The sequence below is a fragment of the Salvelinus fontinalis genome, chromosome 1, assembly GCF_029448725.1.
Source record: "Salvelinus fontinalis isolate EN_2023a chromosome 1, ASM2944872v1, whole genome shotgun sequence".
NCBI classification, from domain to species: Eukaryota; Metazoa; Chordata; class Actinopteri; order Salmoniformes; family Salmonidae; genus Salvelinus; species Salvelinus fontinalis.
This window is the reverse complement of record NC_074665.1, coordinates 64,108,870-64,129,662: the sequence shown is the minus strand read 5'-3', so window position 1 is coordinate 64,129,662 and position 20,793 is coordinate 64,108,870. Positions and strand designations below refer to the sequence as shown.

At 41.4% G+C, this 20,793-nt stretch overlaps 1 protein-coding gene across 3 annotated transcripts in view; it reads right to left on the bottom strand.

Moving 5' to 3' along the window:
* Positions 1 to 20,793, bottom strand: part of LOC129859640 (zinc finger matrin-type protein 4-like) — a 176,282-nt gene that overhangs the window by 60,941 nt on the left and 94,548 nt on the right. For 2 of the 3 annotated variants that reach the window (XR_008760195.1, XM_055929685.1), the window contains exon 5: positions 20,063 to 20,338. Coding sequence is in view for 2 of the 3 variants with exons in the window: in XM_055929685.1 (XP_055785660.1) it covers positions 20,063 to 20,338 (276 nt within the window). In the remaining variant the exon portion in view is untranslated. Of the gene's footprint in view, positions 1 to 10,635; positions 10,862 to 20,062; positions 20,339 to 20,793 lie in introns of those variants that run through there. The other variant, XM_055929692.1, reaches the window with a different exon arrangement.

Genomic DNA, 20,793 nt, shown 5'->3' with positions numbered 1-20,793 from the left:
ATGCAGGGTGGTATGCTGCTGGAAGTGGTGTTGATGTTATCGTATGTGTGTGTGTGTGTGTGTATGCATGTGTCTGTGCCAATGTTTGTGTTGCTTCACAGTACCCGCTGTTCCATAAGGTGTTTTTTATCTGTTTTTAAATCTAATTTTACTGCTTGCATGAGTTACTTGATGTGGAATAGAGTTCCATGTAGTCATGGCTCTATGTAGTACTGTGTGCATCCCATAGTCTGTTCTGGTGTATTGTCTATTTCGTCCTCCTCATCGGACGAGGAGAGGCGAGAAGGATCGGACCAATATGCAGAGTGGTTCGTACTCATGATGATTTATTAAAACCGAAACTGAACACTGAAATACAAAACAATAAACGAAGTGCAGAAAACCGAAACAGTACCGTGTGGTGAAAACACTAACACGGTAGACAAAAACCCACAAAACACAGGTGAAACCCAGGCTGCCTAAGTATGATTCTCAATCAGGGACAATGATTGACAGCTGCCTCTGATTGAGAATCATACCAGGCCGAACACAAAATACCAACATAGAAAATCACACATAGACAACCCACCCAACTCACGCCCTGACCATACTAAATAAATACAAAACAAGGGAAAAACAGGTCAGGAACGTGACATCTGGACGTGGGGACTGTGATGAGACCTCTTCTGGCACGTCTTGTGGGGTATGCATGGGTGTCCGAGTAGTTTAGATAGACAGCTCGGTGCATTCAACATGTCAATACCTCTCATAAATAAAAGTAGTGAAGAAGTCAATCTCTCTTTCACTTTCAGCAAGGAGAGATTGACATGCATATTATTAATATTAGCTCTCTGTGTATATCCAAGGGCCAGCCGTGCTGCCCTGTTCTGAGCCAATTGCAATTTTCCTAAGTCCTTTTTTGTGGTACCTGACCACACGACTGAACAGTAGTCAAGGTGCGACAAAACTAGGGCCTGTAGGACCAGCCTTGTTGATAGTGCTGTTAAACTTCTTATGGCTGCAGGGGGCGTTACTGAGTAGCCAGCTAAATCGTGCCCATTTCAAACGGCCTCCTACTCAATTCTTGCTCGTACAATATGCATATTATTATTATTATTGGATAGAAAACACTCTCTAGTTTCTATAACCGTTGGAATTTTGTCTCTGAGTGAAACAGAACTCCTTCTACAGCACTTTTCCTGACAGGGAGTCAGATTTCAGAAATCTTGGCCCCTGATCTGGGGTCGGTTTTAAGGTCCCTGTAAATGCTATGAGGATACAAACACTGCTTACGTCTTCCCCTGGATGTCAGTACGTGGTGACGCTTTGAATGGAGTCGATTGCGCAATCAGGGCTTGTATAAAACACCAAATACCGGAAGTAGCTTTCTTTTGCTGCCTGCGCCTGACGCACGAAGGACGTCAGACTCGCCTCCTTCCAACCTGTTGTTTAGCCAGTAATATTTCTCCGGTCATGTTTTTACTCGTTATAGGTGTTAAAAACATCATAAGGTAGTTAATTTGAACTGTTTTATAGCAATTTATATCCGTTTAAGGCGATTTTATGGCATTTCTGTGTAATGCACTTTGAAGCGCTGGGCACTTTTCGAGTGCATGGTGAACGTTAGTGACCATTTCGACCGGACAAGAGGAGATCTTTCGACCAAAAGACGATTAGACCGGAGAAAGGATTCATTGCCCAAGATTCTGATGGAAGAACAACTCATAGTAAGAACAATTTATGATGATAAATCGTGTTTCTGTCGAAAAATGTTAAACACTTATTCCGCCATTTTGTTTGGTATAGCTTCGCTTGGCGCAACCTGTATTGAAAAGTAAGGATAATTTAAAAAATGTAATTCAGCGATTGTATTAAGAATTAAATTGTCTATCAATCGCTGTCCACCCTGTATTTTTTTGTCAAGTTTATGAGTATTTATGTATAAGACTAGATCACTGTCTAATATGGCGCACGACATTTTCTGACCAGCTGGGCTACTTTTCTCATTGTCTAACCATGATTTTGGTGGCTAAATATGCACATTTTCGAACAAACTCTATATGTATGTTGTAATATGATGTTACAGGAGTGTCATCTGAAGAATTCTGAGAAGGTTAGTGAAAAAATTTATACATTTTGGTGGTGATAATGCTATCGCTCTTTTTGCCGTGAATCAATGCTGGGGTAATGTTTGCACATGTGCTATGGTAATATAACGATTTATTGTGTTTTCGCTGTAAGACACTTAGAAAATCTGAAATATTGTCTGGATTCACAGGATCTGTGTCTTTCAATTAGTGTATGCTGTGTATTTTTAGGAAATGTTTTATGATGAGTAAATTGGTAATACACGTTGCTCTCTGTAGTAATTCTAGTCGCTTTGGTGAGATTTGTGATGGTGGCTGCAATGGCAAACTATGATTTATACCTGAAATATGCACATTTTTCTAAAAAAAAACTATGCTATACAATAAATATGTTATCAGACTGTCATGTGATGAGGTTTTTTCTTGGTTAGTGGCTATCAATATCTTTATTTGGTCGAATTGGTGATAGCTACTGGTGTTGAGAAAAAATGGTGGACTAAGAAAAATGGTGTCTTTTGCTAACGTGGTTAGCTAATAGATTTACATATTTTGTCTTCCCTGTAAAACATTTTAAAAATCGGACATGTTGGCTTAATTCACAAGATGTGTACCTTTCATATGCTGTATTGGACTTGTTAATGTGAAAAAGTTAAATATAAAAAAAAAAATAGATTTTGAATTTCGCGCCCTGCACTTTGAGCTGGATGTTGTCATAGGTGTACCGGTGTCAGGCTGCAGCCATAAAAGGTTAAGAAGGCAGAGCATCACTTTATTATGGACAGACTTCTCCCCATCTGAGCCTCTACAGTACTGCATCAATATGTTTTGACCATGACAGTTTACAATCTAGTGTTACTCCAAGCAGTTTAGTCATCTCAACTTGCTCAATTTCCACATTATTTATTACAAGACTTAGTTGAGGTTTAGGGTTTAGTGAGTGTTTTGTTCCAAAAACAATGCTTTTAGTTTAAGAAATATTTAGGGCTAACTTATTCCTTGCCATCCACTCTGAAATTAACTGCAGCTCTTTGTTGAGTGTTGCAGTCATTTCAGTCGCTGTGTTAGCTGATGTGTATAGTGTTGAGTCATTCGCATACATAGAAACTCTGGCTTTACACAAAGTCAGTGGTATGTCATTAGTAAAAATTGTTAGTAAAATGATTGCCTAAACTTAATGGTTTAACCTTATCCAAAATCTTAACCCTTAATCTTTAAAATTTGACATTTGGAGAAACCGAACGATACTGAGCAGAAGAAGTCAACCAAGGGTGTCAAAAGCACTTCGAAATGTGATGTTTGGAGCATCTTCGAAATTTGACGTTTGGAGAAACTTAAATAAATGTCTAATTCTGCTGTGAGACTGTGAGAGCCTGTTGTGAGTTTTATGAACATACAATATGTGTTTGTGGATATGAGTCTGTGTGTGTAACGGTGAGTGTGCGTGTGGGTGTTTATGGATGTGTATGAGTGTGTGTGTAAGGGTGAGTGTGTGTGTGTGTGTGTTTATGGATGTGTATGTGTGTGTTTGTAAGGGTGAGTGTGTGTGTGTGTATGTGTGTGTGTTTATGGATGTGTATGTGTGTGTGTGTGTGTAAGGGTGAGTGTGTGTGTGTGTGTGTGTGTGTGTGTGTGTGTGTGTTTATGGATGTGTGTGTGTATGTAAGGGTGAGTGTGTGTGTGTGTTTATGGATGTGCGTGTGTGTAAGGGTGAGTGTGTGTGTGTGTGTGTGTGGGCGCGCATGCGTGAGAGAGTAATATAATAATATATTCTGTTATATCCTCTTCTCTTCAGCTCTAACCTCAGTCCCCAGACTCATTGGTAACTATATAACCCATACTGCATTTATCTGGTCCATGAATAAATATACTATTCACTGACTGAGAGTTAAACCAGGTGAGAATGCCAGTATTAAATTGAATGAATTACGAAACAATAGAAAAGCTGTATTAAAAAATGTGTCCTGTTGCATAGACCATAAAGAAATAAAGTAATGTAGAAATAATATGTAGAGTGGGAGAGGAGAGCATGTAAGTGGAGTGTGTGTGTGGTGTGTGTGTGTTTGTGTGTGTGCATGTGCATCTAAGTTTGAACTTAATTTCCCCTTAGTTGAATCACAAAATGCCTTCAGAAAGTATTCAAACTAGAGATGCACCGATACAACATTTTTGGCCGATACCGGTACCCAATATTTTCCTTGACAAAAAAAAAAACAATACCGATAACGATATTTACATTTTTTGCGGCATTTTAAGCATTCTAATACAGTTAAATAGTTAACACACACACATGGACGCAGTGGTCACTACAGTCCCTGTTTTGAATCCAGGCTGTATCACATCCGGCTGTGATTGGGAGTCCCATAGGGCTGCGCACAATTGGCCCAGTGTCGTCCGGGTTTGGCCGGGGTAGGCCGTCACTGGAAATAAGAATTTGTTCTTAACTTTCTTGCCTAGTTAATAAAGATTACACACACACACCACACTGACCAAAAGGTTATTTTGTTGGCATTTACGTATGTACCCATTACCAGTAATACATAATCAAAACCTACAGTATTTATTTTACTTACTTGCTGTGCTGTTTCGTTGTTAATTTGTTCAGTCGTTTCATTCTCAACTAGAATTTCTCATACTATGGAACGCAGTTTGGGTCTTTGCGTGTCAAATAACACTATTTGACGTGTAAAATAAGCTTGTTGACCAATCAGGACCTGAATATGACTGCACATCACGTAATAATTTAACACGTTCATAATTGTTTTAACCTTTACTTAACACCCATCCCAGATCCGGGAGCATCCTCATCAGTAAAAGCTGACTAGCATAGCCTAGCATAGCGCCACAAGTAAATAATAGCATATAAATATCATGAAATCACAAGTCCAATACAGCAAATCAAAGATAAACATCTTGTGAATCCAGCCATCATTTCCGATTTTTAAAATGTTTTACAGCGAAAACACAATATGTATTTCTATTAGCTAACCACAATAGCCAAAGACTCAACCGCATATTTTCACCATGTTTCTACCGCATAGGTAGCTATCACAAAACCGACCAAATAGAGATATAATTAGTCACTAACCAAGAAACAACTTCATCAGATGACAGTCTTATAACATGTTATACAATAAATTTATGTTTTGTTCGAAAATGTGCATATTTGAGGTATAAATCATAGTTTTACATTGCAGCTACCATCAAAAATATCACCAAAGCAGCCAGAATAATTACAGAGAGCAACGTGAAATACCTAAATACTCATCATAAAACATTTATGAAAAATACATGGTGTACAGCAAATGAAAGATAAACATCTTGTGAATCCAGCCAATATTTCCGATTTTTTAAGTGTTTTACAGCGAAAACACAATATAGCATTATATTAGCTTACCACAATAGCCAAACACACAACCGCATGTATTCACCGCATAGATAGCATTCGCAAAAACCAGCAAAAGATATAAAATGAATCACTAACCTTTGAACAACTTCATCAGATGACAGTCTTATAACATTAGGTTATACAATACACTTATGTTTTGTTCGAAAATGTACATATTTAGAGCTGCAAACCGTGGTTATACATTGTGAATATGTAGCATCGATTCACCAGAATGTCCAGAGCTATTTTGGACACTCACCTAATCTGACCAAAGAACTCATCATAAACTTTACATAAAAATACTTGTTGTATGGCAAATGAAAGATACACTGGTTCTTAATGCAACCGCCGTGTTAGATTTAAAAAAAATAACTTTACCATAACAAACAGCTTGCGTTATTGCAAGACAGCGCCCGCCAAAACGGCAGAGAATAGGAATAACATTTTCCACAGAAATACGAAATAACATCATAAATTGTTCTTACTTTTGTTGAGCTTCCATCAGAATCTTGTACAAGGAGTCCTAGGTCGAGGATAAATCGTTGTTTGGTTTTATAATGTCCTTTTCTCCTGTCGAATTCGTGCCACATTGCTAGCCAATGTTGATGACGTTCCCAGTTTCTCTCGAAGCAAAGAACGGAAAACTCCAAAAGTCCCAATAAACGTTGAATAAACTGATGAAACTCGGTTGAAAAAACCTACTTTATGAAGTTTTTCTAATATGTATCAAATAAAAAAAGAACAGGAGATATTAGCCGTGTATACCGAACGCTTATCATAAGACAATATGGAGGTGCTTCCCGCGCCTAGGTAGAGAAAGGAAATTCTGGACACGTCATTCCAAGAGCTCTTGTTCATCCTCAAATCAAGCTAGACACCCCATTCCACCTTCCACTGCCTGTTGACATCTAGTGGAAGGCGTATGAAGTGCATGCATATCGATAAATATTAGGCAATTGAATAGGCAGGCCCTGAAAAAGAGCCTCGTTTTCAGATTTTTCACTTCCTGTCTGGAAGTTTGCTGCAAAATGAGTTCTGTTTTACTCACAGCGCCCCCCTATTGACAAGAAGTTTGTAGTTATTACATATTGATTACACTATCACTCGTATTTCATGTCACAACGATTCATCGATACGCATGCTGTGATGCTGGTAAAGTTGTCTAGCACACCTACAGTGCTGATCTTTAAAAAAAGCTAGCTGAAAAAAAAGCATGGATGCAAACAATGTTTTTCCCCAAAAACATAGCAAAACGACATAATCTGTTTCAGTAGCTATAGTTAGCTAGCTAACTATATAGCTAGGTGTCATAATTTAAAATAACCCTAATTTATGAGACAGTTCTTATTTTATTAATGGTGGTCGGACCCATCTATGTGAAGCTAGCCACAATAAGGATTAGTCACAATAGTGGACTTTGCGGTTAGCCTTCAAAATAAAAGTATGTCATTGACATGATGCAAATGAATACAAATAGTAGAATTATGCCATAATTGAATAGATCATGCTAAACGAGGTTGGAATGTTGTTATTTAAAATCAACAAAACACAATCATTTGTTAATTTGACAAAAATCTGTTTCACTGTACAGCCTTACCCCATGTCATTGATCCACAATCTATAGGTATGAGTCTACTCAGTGACACCCTGCTCTTATTGCAGGACTCTGAAACAACTGTGAATTGAGCCACATTTATTGTCTATGTGTATTGAACACTATTCCAGAGGGAAAAACAATACTGTGTGGATGTTTTGGAGTCTGATAACTCTGAGTAGGACGTTGTGAAAAAATATCTTGGGGGTTGAGTAGACTGATACCCCATTTCACTGATCCCCAATCCGTAGGTAAAGCTGTACAGTGCAATATGAATGTCAATACACACAAAAGGCTGACTGGGGAGGTGATTTCACACAGTCCCGTGATAAGAGCTACAACGTTAATATTTGCGTAAACTCTTCACAGTTGTGTTTAGTGGGTGTCACCTAGTAGACCCCATTTCATTGCTTCACATTCCAACCTTGTTTAACATTATCTAGTCTAAATATGGGATGATTCCAACAATTGTAACCTTCTGCATCACGTTCAAAGAGGTACCTGTATGTTGTTATGAGCACACCACGTCTCGTTAATCATAAGGCATACGCCCTTCTTCTTACCAGAGAGATGCTTAATGGAAAGATTGTTGTAATCAATTTATCACTAGCCACTTTATATTATATAATGTTTACTTACCCTACATTACTCATCTCATATGTATATACTGTACGCTATACCATCTACTGCATCTTGCCATCTTGATGTAATGTATCACTAGCCACTTTAAACAATGCCACTTTATATGTTTTCATACCCTACATTATTCATCTCATATGTATATACTGTACTCTATACCATCTACTGCATCTTACCTATGCCGTTCGGCCATCACTTATTTATATATATTTATGTACATATTCGTATTCATTCCTTTACACTTGTGTGTATAAGGTAGTTGTTGTGAAATTGTTAGGTTATATTACTTGTTAGATATTACTGCATGGTCAGAACTAGAAGCACAAGCATTTCGCTACACTTGCATTAACACCTTCTAACCATGTGTATGTGACAAATACATTTGATTTGATTTGACTTTTATTTTGAAGGCAAACCGCAAATTCCACTATTGTGCCTAATCCTTATTGTGGCTAGCTTCACAACACATAACCCGGGCCGGTCGAGCCTCACTAGCGAGATGAAGCTAGCTGGCTGCTTATAACGTTAGCTTTGAGCAACAGGGTTAAGTAGATGGCTAGCTATTTATTTTCATGAACTGACGTTCAATTTTAATAGGCGAACAAACAGTGGCTACCTAGTTAATACTTACTCACAAGGATTCCTAAATCATTGCTAAGAATAATGACTGCACTCAGCTAGCAATGAGGAATCGGCCCAGAAGCGGCCCTCTTCAATAGGGCCAGAACTGATTGAATCGGTCCGGAATTGAGTGTCGGACTCAGCCCTGAATCAAAATGAATGACTCCCCAGAATCGGCCCATATACATCAGGTTCTGGTTTCCGTCTACCAGAATTTAGCCGACTTTGTCGACATCTTACCAGAATCTCACCAGAAGCAGCCCGATGCAAATTTAAATAAATGTATACAAAATTATCCAATTTAGTAATTTTAAATATTACTATTATACATTTTATACATACAGATTCTACCCATCCACAAAAAAAAAATTGTGTCGGAGGAAACACCATACATCTGGTGAACGTGTCAGCGTGCATGCGCCTAGCCCTCCACAGGAGTCGCTACAGCGCGATGGGACAAGGACATCCCGGCCGGCAAAACTCTCCCCTAACTCGGACAACGCTGGGCCAACTGTGCATCGACTCACGGGTCTCGAACCAGCATCTGTAGAAACGCAGTTTGCACTGCGATGCAGTTTCTTAGACCGCTGCGCCACTCGGGAAGTTCCATCCACAAAGTTTTAATGCTTATCAATTGCCTTGCACTAAGTATCAAAATACTAAAATACTACAGATTTAAATGGTAATTGTATTTTTGATCACAGAACAATGAGGAAAATATGGGAAAATAAATAAACAATGAAATGTTAATTGTATAAAGCAGCCCGTGTAATCATCTGCCAGAGAGTAGCCCCAATCGGCCTGAGCCCCAAGTAATACATTTGGGCCAGATAACTCCCACACGAAATTGACCCGAGCCCCAAGTAATAGACTTGGGCTAGATAACTCACACCGGAATCGGCCCGAGCTCAATCCCCGCATCCTAGCTATAAGTAATACTGCCGAAGGCGGCCCAGACTCGGGCCACATGATGTCGGCCAAGTCTGACTCTCAGCCGAGTGCCCCGACTCTCAGCCGGAATTGGCACAGATCCACTGTGCTAGCTGGGCAGTTTCTACTTGTCATTGTTTTCAGGCTGGTTGTATTGTTGCTAGCTAGGTACCAAGCTAAAGCTAGCTACCCCGGAAGTTGCGATCAAACAAATAAAGCTTTGTTACCAACGCAGTATTGTAAACACATCATTCGTGGCCGGTGTTTGCTTGTTTGAATAGTATTTTGTACAGCTTTGACAGTGCTACTGATAGCAATGGTGCCGTTTGGCTTGCATGTGCAAATTCAGAACACACAACATTCTTTAATAGAACTGTGCTATTTAATGTGTCAACTTAAAAGCTTATTTAACGCGTCATATAGTGTTATTGGACTCGTCCAATGTAACTCCGGTAGGGCAACATGTGTACCGTTGCTCGACCAGTCGGCGAAAGCCAACATCGCCCACGATAGAGAACGATTGATTGTCAAGGACAACAAATTCCATTATCTTGCCGTTAATGGATTTCGCCTTTGAGTTGTATCGCTGAAATGTTCTTACTCTTTCAAATGACTGCTTGACATGTTGACTGCTTGATCCACACAGCAGACATTGTGGGCTAGGTTAGGAATGCTGTGTTGCACTTGTGGTGCAAAATGTTACGTGGCGTCATTACGTCATGTACCTACGTTATATAGGTCAGCTTTGACATCGGTGTTGCACATCGACGTTAAACTAGACATTGGGCCGATACAGATGTTGGCATTAGTAGCCAATAACGGCCGATTCCAATATGTTCACTGATATATCGTGCATCCCTAATTACAAGCGTACCCATAACATGAAGCAGTCACCACTATGCTTGAAAATATGGAGAATGGTACTTAGTAATGTGTTGTATTGGATTTGCCCCAAACATAATATTTTTTGGTTCTAAGCTGACATATGGAATTGTTTTAACCCTTGTGTTGTCATAATGGTAAAAAATGACCCGCAACTATGTTTAACAGAAGAGAAACCCCCCTAAATGATCTTTTTTCAACTTGACATTTGATGACTTTTCCTAGGGTGACCCCAACATTAGAAAAAGTGAAACATTGCTTTTGTTCATATTTCAATGAAAGCTGTACACCACCAGGGTACAAAGATTGTCTTAGGGTCATTTTTGACCCGGCAGTAATAAAATCATTTACACACCACAAAAACCACAAAGACACACACTCACAATGAGAAATTGAGATTATGTGCTACTGATTGAACTCAAACTAAAAATGTATTGTGCATGTGCAGCATCTCCCCTCCACGACCCCACACGTGACTGAAGTTCACAGACAAAATAAACACAATTTCAGACAAAATAAACATTTCTTGAAAGCATTGTTTACTAATGGGGAATGCAGTTAGAGGCTATAAAGGTGATGCAGATGATAGTCCCCGCAGTTCTCTCTTTGCTGAGCCATGAGTGCACGTTTCAGTGGCTCAAAACAATGATTTAGAAGAGGATGAGGTATCTGAAGAAGAAGATGGGGAAGAATACAACCCAGAGCACGATGCATCATCTTCAGATGAAGAAGAAATCCCCCAAGCTGAAAGAGAGACATTTTTGTCAAAGAACAGCAAAATAACATGGTCCTTGTCACCATATGACAACCAGGGCAGGATGGCAGCACAAAATGTCACAAGAATGACCCCAAGGCCCACAAGACATGCAGTTGCCCACGCCCAGGACATCGCCTCAACATTCTACATGTTCATCTGCCTACATAGGGCTGCTAATCTTAGTGGGTGTGTATACAGTAGGTCCCGAGGCGAGGCTACATGTAGTCTCTTGGATGCAAAGAGTGGAAGGGCGATTTTCCTTGCCACGATGCCACTGAAAGTCTTTCACACGTTCTCAAGAATGCTACTACATGACAACCGTGAGTCAAGACCTGCAAGACGTGTGAGAGACAAACTGGCGGACATATGAGAGGTCTGGGAGAAGTGGATGGAGTGTCTGCCATACCTCTACAACCCTGGGACTGAATTAACAGTGGATGAGCAACTGGTTCCATTCAGAGGTACATTATTATTTAAAAATCTGTAATGTAAGTGATTTTCACTATTAATTGTATTATGTATTGCTGTAATATCATTGATTTATGTGATTGTTTTCTGTGACACTGATACTAATTACTGATAGTAATCTCTTTTGTCAAAAGGTTGCTGTCATTTCCGGCAGTATATGCCCAGCAAGCCAGCAAAGTATGGCATCAAGATATGGGTGGCCTGTGATGCACAATCCAGCTACGCTTGGAAGATGCAAGTCTACACAGGGAAGCCGACCAGTGGAGGCCCGGAGAAGAACCAGGGGATAAGGGTTGTGCTTGATATGACAGATGGACTGAGGGGATTGTCACGTGTGACAATTTCTTCACCTCTTATGAACTCAGCCAGCAGGTCCTGAAGAGGAAGATCACCATGGTTGGCACAGTTAGAAAGAACAAGCCTGAGCTCCCCCCTGCACTCCTCACAGCAAGCCTGGACAAGGTGATTGGAACTTACAGCTGCAGGAGGATGACTGGCCGCTGGCCCCTGGTCATCTTCCATAACATAATTGATGTGTCCTCATAAAATGTCTTCGTGATATACTGTATATTACATTTTTTTCACCTTTATTTAACCAGTTAGGCCAGTTGAGAACAAGTTCTCATTTACAACTGCGACCTGGCCAAGATAAAGCAAAGCACTGCGACAAAAACAACACAGAGTTACACATGGGATAAACAATCATACAGTCAATAACACAATAGAAAATCTGTATACAGTGTGTGCAAATGAAGTAAAGAGGTAAGGCAGAAAATAGGCCATAGTGGCGAAGTAATTACAATTGAGCCATTTACACTGGAGTGATATATGGGCAGATGAGGATGTGCAAGTAGAAATACTGGTGTGCAAAAGAGCAGAAAAACAAAAACAAATATGGGGATAAGGTAGGGAGCTGGTTGGATGGGCTATTTACAGATGGGCTGTGTACAGCTGCAGGGATCGGTAAGCTGCTCTGACAGATGACACTTAAAGTTAGTGAGGGAGATATAAGTCTCCAACTTCAGTGATTTTTGCAATTCATTCCAGTCATTGGCAGCAGAGAACTGGAAGGAAAGGCAGCCAAAGCAGGTGTTGGCTTTGGGGATGACCAGTGAAATATACCTGCCGGAGCTTGAGCTACGGGTAGGTGTTGCTATGGTGACCAGTGAGCTGAGATAAGGCGGAGCTATACCTAGCAAAGACTTATAGATGACCTGGAGCCAGTGGGTTTGGCGACGAATATGTAGCAAGGACCAGCCGAGTAGAGCATACAGGTCGCAGTGGTGGGGAGCATATGGGGCTTTGGTGACAAAACAGATAGCACTGTGATAGACTGCATCCAATTTGCTGAGTAGAGTGTTGGAGGATATATTGTAAATGACATCGCTGAAGACACGGATCGGTAGGATAGTCAGTTTTACGAGGGCATGTTTGGCAGTATGAGTGAAGGAGGCTTTGTTGTGCATTAGGAAGCCGATTGCAGATTTAACTTTGGATTGGATATGCTTAATGTGAGTCTGGAAGGAGAGTATACAGTCTAGCTAGACGTCTAGGTATTTATAGTTGTCCACATATTCTAAATCACAACCGTCCAGAGTAGTGATGCTAGTCGGGCGAGCGGTGCGGGTAGCGATCGGTTGAAGAGCATGCACATCGTTTTACTAGCATTTAAGAGCAGTTGGAGAACACGGAAGGAGTGTTGTATGGCGTTGAAGCTCGTCTGGAGGTTAGTTAACACAGTGTCCAAAGAAGGGCCAGATGTATACAGAATGGTGTCGTCTGCATAGAGGTGGATAAAAGAATCACCCGCAGCAAGAGCAACATCATTGATATATACAGAGAAAAGAGTCGGCCCGAGAATTGAACCCTGTGGCACCCCCATAGAGACTGCAAGAGGTGCGGACAACAGGCCCTCCGATTTGACACACTGAACTCTATCTGAGAAGTAGTTAGTGAACCGGGTGAGGCAGTCATTAGAGAAACCAAGGCTGTTGAGTCTGCCGATAAGAATATGGTGATTGGCAGAGTCAAAAGCCTTGGCCAGGTCGATGAAGATGGCTGCACAGTACTGTCTTTTATCAATGGCGGTTATGATATAATTTAAGACCTTGAGCGTGGCTGAGGTGCACCCGTGACCAGCTCGGAAACCAGATTGCATAGCTGAGAAGGTACGGTGAGATTCGAAATGGTCGGTGATCTGTTTGTTCACTTGACTTTCGAAGACGTTAGAAAGGCAGGGCAGGATGGATACAGGTCTGTAACAGTTTAGATCTAGAGTGTCTCCCGCGGCTTTCCAATCTTTAGGAATCTCAGATGACACGAAAGAGAGGTTGAACAGATTAGTAATAGGGGTCGCAACAATGGCGGCGGATAAATTTAGGAAGAGACTGTCCAGATTTTCTAGCCCAGCTGATTTGTGGGGATCCAGATTTTGCAGTTCTTTCAGAACATCAGCTGTCTGGACTTGGGTGAAGGAGAAGCGGAGGGGCATGGCGGGCCAGTTTCTGTGGGGGGTGCAGAGCTGTTGGCCGGGGTTGGGGTAGCCAGGTGGAAAGCATGGCCAGCCGTAGAGAAATGCTTATTGAAATTCTCAATTATCGTGGATTTTTCAGCGGCGACAGTGTTTCTTAGTCTCAGTGTAGTGGGCAGCTGGGAGGAGGTACTCTTATTCTCCATGGACTTTACAGTGTCCCAAAACATTTTGGAATTAGTGCTGCAGTATGCAAATTTCTGTTTGAAAAAGCTAGCCTTTGCTTTCCTAACTGACTGTGTGTATTGATTCCTGACTTCCCTGAAAAGTTGCATATCGCGGGGACTATTCGAAGCTAGTGCAGTACGCCACAGGGTGTTTTTGTGCTGGTCAAGGGCAGTCAAGTCTGGAGTGAACCAAGGGCTGTATCTGTTCTTAGTTCTACATTTTTTTAAAGGGACATGCTTATTTAAGATGGTGAGGAAAGCACTTTTAAAGAACAACCAGGCATCCTCTACTGACGGGATGAGGTCAATATCCTTCCAGGATACCCGGGAACAAGATCAACCCTACCTGGATGCCTGATTAGTGGAACAAGAGGAGGGTGTTCCTGGAGCAGCTGGGATAGGCACTTGTAACCCCAAACATTCAAAGAAGGAAGCACCTCCCCCGCACAGCAGCCTCTGCAGCGCTTGTGAAAGCTGTTCAGGGGGCTGAATCTTGTCCTGACCAACCTGAGGCTGCAGTTGGGGCAGGCAAGAGGAGGATATGCCAATTCTGCCCCTGAAAGAAGGACTACAATGTGCTGCACATGTGAGAAATAAATCTGCAAAGTCCATGCACACACACTTGCATACTGTCCTACATGTGCTAATTAGAGTTGATTGATTTATGTTTGTCAAGTTTTTGTTATGTATCTGTTATCTTATTTTATTCTTATTTATTGTTGTTGTTTATACACCTTGTGGGTGGGGGCAATGGTTCAAAAAACAGGAGAAGAATAGTATTTTGTAGTTGAATACCCCATTGTACAGTGTATAATAATATATCACTATGTTGCCAAAAAAGTTCAAGACTGTTATTGTTTCCCTTCAATAAAAATCCATTCAAATCTATTTTCTGCACATTTCTGGTACTTTCTTAGGCTATACAAGTGCTATCTCTTGCTAGAAGTGCTATCTCTTACACATATGCAGTACCTTTAGCTATACTAATAATAATAATAATAAACCTCTACTTTAGTAAAGAAAACAATTATGACAGGTGTGTGGTAATAAAAACAAGTGGGGTCCACTGATTAAATGCAGTCTTTCTGCATTGCGAAGAGGGAAAATGGTCTGACAAACAGTGCTGTAGCTCTGCCACTTTCCACCGAAGATGTGGATGGGGCCCATAGGCGGACGTGGTGGATTGAGACGCAGCCCATGCAAAAAAAGATATCTAGCTAAAACTGACGGATGTTGATGGGGATTTTTTAAATTATGATTGACTCACTGGTGTCAATAGACTTTAGGGGGTCTATAAGCAAATGTTTACTCCTGAACATATTTAGGCCTGCCATAACAAAGGGGTTGAACACAAAACATGTTAAAAATATATTTCCACTTTGACATTATGGGGTATTGTGTGTAGGCCAGTGACAAAACAAAATGTGGAAAAGGGGGTGTGTTTTCTTTTTAGATGGTTAGACTTGTCTGCACAGGGCACAGTCATTTGTAATTCTATATAATATAAAATATATTTAATAATTGATGTAGTGATTAAGAGAAACATGCTGTTTAACTCCCACCTACACTAGTATAGTAGATCACTTACGGTCATATTGCACAGTGTGTAGATGGAGCGATCAAATCAGATCACAGTGTGTGTGTGTGCGTGTGTGTGTCAGCTGCAATGCATGGGAAGCTAATGAAGATGATGAATGAGGCATGACAACATTAGTACCCTGGTAGTAGTCCTTAAGGATACATGCACCCACACACACACACACACCCACACGCATACACATGCACACACACAGAGGACAGTGAAAGAGAGAGATGGGAGGGAGGTAGAGTAAAGAATATGTTTCAAAAAGAAGAAGAGGGGGACTGAGAACGGGATAGAAGTTGAGGAAAGGGAATGGAAAAATAAGAACATTCAGATCCTAAGGTGGACCTAAATTCCCTCTCTCGCTGTCTCACTGTATACCTTTTGCACATCCGTCTTCTCTCTATTTCAAATGCTCAATATCTCCTACTCCCCATTTACAATGCCTATAGGTCTAACCTCAGCAGGCTAACACAGTCTTGTTCAGGCACTTTGTTCCGTTAACTAGAGGGTCTCTGGTTCAAGTCCCACTCTTGCTGATCCTGCCTCAATCGCTACATCACTATGATATAATACAGTGCGTTAGATAATACAGTGTAAACTGGGCCATATTGTAGCACCCACTCACTCATAACTGATGATTATTATCATATTAGTCTTTATTGAGTGGCATCAGGTGCACACAGGGTACACACACCGTGTGTGTGTGTGTGTGTGTGTGTGTGTGTGTGTGTGTGTGTGTGTGTGTGTGTGTGTGTGTGTGTGTCTGTGTGTGTGTGTCTGTGTGTGTGTGTGTGTGCGTGCGTGCGCGCGTTTGTGAGTGAGTGAGTGCGTGCGTGCGTGCGTGCGTTTGTGAGTGAGTGAGTGAGTGAGTGAGTGCGTGCGTGCGTGCGTGTGTGTGTGTGTGAGTGAGTGAGTGCACTCAAACAGTTTACTATGGAAACAGCTCATAACAGGCCAGGCTGCCAACAGAATAAATAATGTCAAGTTATGTAATGTGTGTATCATATGAAATGCAGAATGAACAGCACTAGTTTGCAATGTGATTAATCTATCTACTGATCTGCTATCTTATGTATTCTAGTTCATTATAGTGTGATGCAAAAGTCAAATCTCTATGAATTCTTTATAAAGCTTTTTGGCCTGAATGCCAAGCGTCATGTCTGGAGGAAACCTGGCACCAGAGCCCGGACTTGAACCCGATTGAACATCTCTGGAGAGACCTGAAAATAGCTGTGCAGCGACGCTCCCCATCCAACCTGACAGAGCTTGAGAGGATCTGCAGAGAAGAATGGGAGAAATTCTCCAAATACATGTGTGCCAAGCTTGTGGCTTCAAACCCAAGAAAACTCGAGGCTATAATCGCTGCCAAAGGTGCTTCAACAAAGTACTGAGTAAAGTGTCAAAATACTTATATATGTGATATTTCAGGGTTTTTATTTATATAAATGTGCAAACATTTAAAAAAAAATGTTTTTGCTTTGACATTATAATGTGTAGATTGATGAGGGAAAAAAACTATTTTTTCCATTATAGAATAAGGCTGTAACATAACAAAATGTATCAACAGTCAAGGGGTCTGAATACTTTCCGAATGCACTGTATATGATGATTTTATGTGAGTGTGTGTGTATGAATGAGTCAGTTTGAATTTGTGTGTGTGTGTGTGTGTGTGTGTGTGTGTGTGTGTGTGTGTGTGTGTGTGTGTGTGTGTGTGTGTGTGTGTGTGTGTGTGTGTGTGTGTGTGTGTGTGTGTGTGTGTGTGTGTGTGTGTGTGTGTGTGTGTGTGTGTGTGTGGGTGGGTGTGTGGGTGTGTGGGTGTGTGTGTGTGAACAGTGCAATGGTTTATATGGACAAAGTAAGTGTTGAAAAATCAAATACATTTCTACTCGTCATGCTTCGTAAACAACAGGTGTAGACTAACTGTGAAAGGCCCTTCCCAACAATGGTAATAGAAAGAAAATTGAGAAATAATATGAAAGTAATAAAAAAGTGATAATAAATACACAATGAGTAACGACAACAACATAGCTCAGGCAGTTGGAAGCTCTCTCATGCATTTATATGCAGATGGTCTTATAGTCAGCTGGCCCCTCCCCGGATTTTGTGTTAAACACTCTACAGCAAAGTTTTCTTAGCGTCCAACAAGCTTTCACTGCCCTTAACCTTGTTCTGAACACCTCCAAAACAAAGGTCATGTGGTTTGGTAAGGAGAATGCCCCTCTCCCCACAGGTGTGATTACTACCTCTGAGGGTTTAGAGCTTGAGGTAGTCACCTCATACAAGTACTTGAAAGTATGGCACTGTTCTTCTCTCAGCACATATCCAAGCTGCAGGCTAAGGTTACATCTAGATTTGGTTTCCTCTATCGTAATCGTTCCTCTTTCACCTCAGTTGCCAAACTAACCCTGATTCAGATCACCATCCTACCCATGTTTGATTACGGAGACGTAATTTATAGATTGGCTGGTAAGGGTGCTCTCGAGCAGCTGGATGTTCTTTACCATTCGGCCATCAGATTTGTTACCAATGTTCCTTACAGGACACATCACTGCACTCTATACTCTTCTGTAAACTGGTCATCTCTGTATACCCGTCGCAAGACATACTGGTTGTTGTATATTTATAAAACCCTCTTAGGACTCACTCCCCCCTTTCTGAGATACATACTGCAGCCCTCATCCTCCACATAAAACACCCGTTCTGACAGTCACATTCTGTTAAAGGTCCCCAAAGCACACACATCCCTGGGTCGCTCCTCTTTTCAGTTCGCTGCAGCTAACGACTGGATCTAGCTGCAAAAACAATCAAACTAGACAGTTTTATCTCTTCATTCAAAGACTCAATGATGGACACTTACTGACAGTTGTGGCTGCTTCAGGTGATGTATTGTTGTCTCTACCTTCTTGCACTTTGTGCTGTTGTCTGTGCCCAATAACGTTTGTACCATGTTTTGTGCTGCTACCATGTTGTTCTGTTGCCATGTTGTGTTGCTACCGTGTTGTCATGTTGTGTTGCTACCATGCTATGTTGTTGTCTTAGGTCTCTCTTTATGTAGTGTTGTGGTGTCTCTTGTCGTGTTGTGTGTTTTGTCCTATATTTTTATTTAATTTTTTATTTGTAATCTCAGCCCCTGTCCCCGCAGGAGTCCTTTTGGTAGGCCGTCATTGTAAATAAGAATTTGTTCTTAACTGACTTGTTTAGTTAAAAAAAAGGTACAAATAAAATAAAATAAAAAATACTGCAGTGGATAAGTAACAGACACATCTCAACATCAACTGTTCAGAGGAGACTGTGTGAATCAGGCCTTCATGGTCGAATTGCTACAAAGAAAGCACTACTAAAGGACACCAAGAAGAAGAAGAGACTTGCTTGGGCCAAGAAACATGATGGACCAGTGGAAATCTGTCCTTTTGGTCTGAGGTGTCCAAATTTGAGATGTGTGGTTCCCACCATGAAGCACGGAGGAGGAGGTGTTATGGTGTCGGGGTGCTTTGCTGGTGACACTGTCAGTGATTTATTTATAATTCAAGGCTCACTTAACCAGCATGGCTACCACAGTATTCTGCATCTCACCTTTCAAGTATGATTCCATACGCATCTAGAAACATTGGCTCCAATACAATACAGGAACGATACTTTTAGTTTGAAACGATTCAGTGCGATAAGGTTTGATTAGTGGAATGGATAGATTCTGTTCGACATGCACTAACAATGCACTAACATTTGTTGCATGAACACATTCATTTTCCATTCTAAATGTTCATCTGATACTGATGGAGCGCAGGAACTGGGCCTCTGAGATGGATCTGTCTGAGCTGACTTCTCTGAGCTGGATCTGTCTGAGCTGACTTCTCTGAGCTGAGGGACTGTGTGTGTGTGTGTGTGTGTGTGTGTGTGTGTGTGTGTGAGTGTGTGTGTGCGTGCGTGCGTGCGTGCGTGCGTGCGTGCGTGCGTGCGTTTGTGAGTGAGTGAGTACGTGCGTGCGTGCGTGCGTGTGTGTGTGTGAGTGAGTGAGTGAGTGCACTCAAACAGTTTACTATGGAAACAGCTCATAACAGGCCAGGCTGCCAACAGAATAAATAATGTCAAGTTATGTAATGTGTGTGTCATATGAAATGCAGAATGAACAGCACTTGTTTGCTCTGTGATTAATCTATCTATTGATCTGCTATCTTATGTATTCTAGTTCCTTTTGATGTGATGCAAAAGTCAAATCTCTATGAATTCTTTATAAAGCTTTAAAAAAAAGTACAATGTTTATTATTATAAAGTAATATAATCTAAAATTATACATATGGATCCTACCACCACCGTCCAAATGTCTTGCCAGTTTCTCCAGTTATACCATGCTGTGTTCCTGTAGTGTTTCTTTCCCTCGCAGTGCTACTAAGCCTAACTTTAACCCTTAAACCCTGACCTCTAACCTTTGTCTCCTCACCTGTAGTTTCAGTAGCATCCAGACTGCCAGCTAGCTGCTCCAGTAGTCGCACTCTGGCTGCATTCCTGCGATGTTTTTTCCCCTCGTAGTGTTGCTGGGCCATCAGAGGATTGTTGAACCAGGCTCCACACAGACAGCAGTACTTCCCTGTCTCACCACTCCCACCACCACTACCCACCACCGCCACCGGGGGTGCTAGAGAGGAGGGCCATGGTAGAGCAGGTGGGGCATGGGGAGGGGTGGCGTCACTGGGCTGGGGGGTAGAAGGGGATGAGTCTGGGGAAGTGAGGGAAACGGGAGAGGAGATAGAAGGGAGCAGGGAAAAAGGGGGAGGGTGGGAGATAGGATAATGAAGGCAGGAAGGAGAAGAGACAACAATATAAATAGAAGGGAAGTAGGAAAAGGAGGAGGGAAGAGAGGGGGAGAGGAAGAGCACATTAAAATCATCTCAAATAAATAATAGACTACCAACATCAATCAATTCTAATTGTTGCATTGAGTCAATCGGAAATTACATGTACATCAAAACATTAGAGCGGTGTTGAGAGTCACACTAAAGCATGTGCACACGCATGCACACACAAACACAGTCAATAAGGTACCTGGCAAGACCACCTCACAGGGGACTGCTGTGAGCACAGAGCGATATATTGCTCCCGGCCTGATCTATGAAGGCCAGATGAGGGTCAGAGAAAGGCCAACTGCAGTCCCGAGACCATCTTACTCTCAGA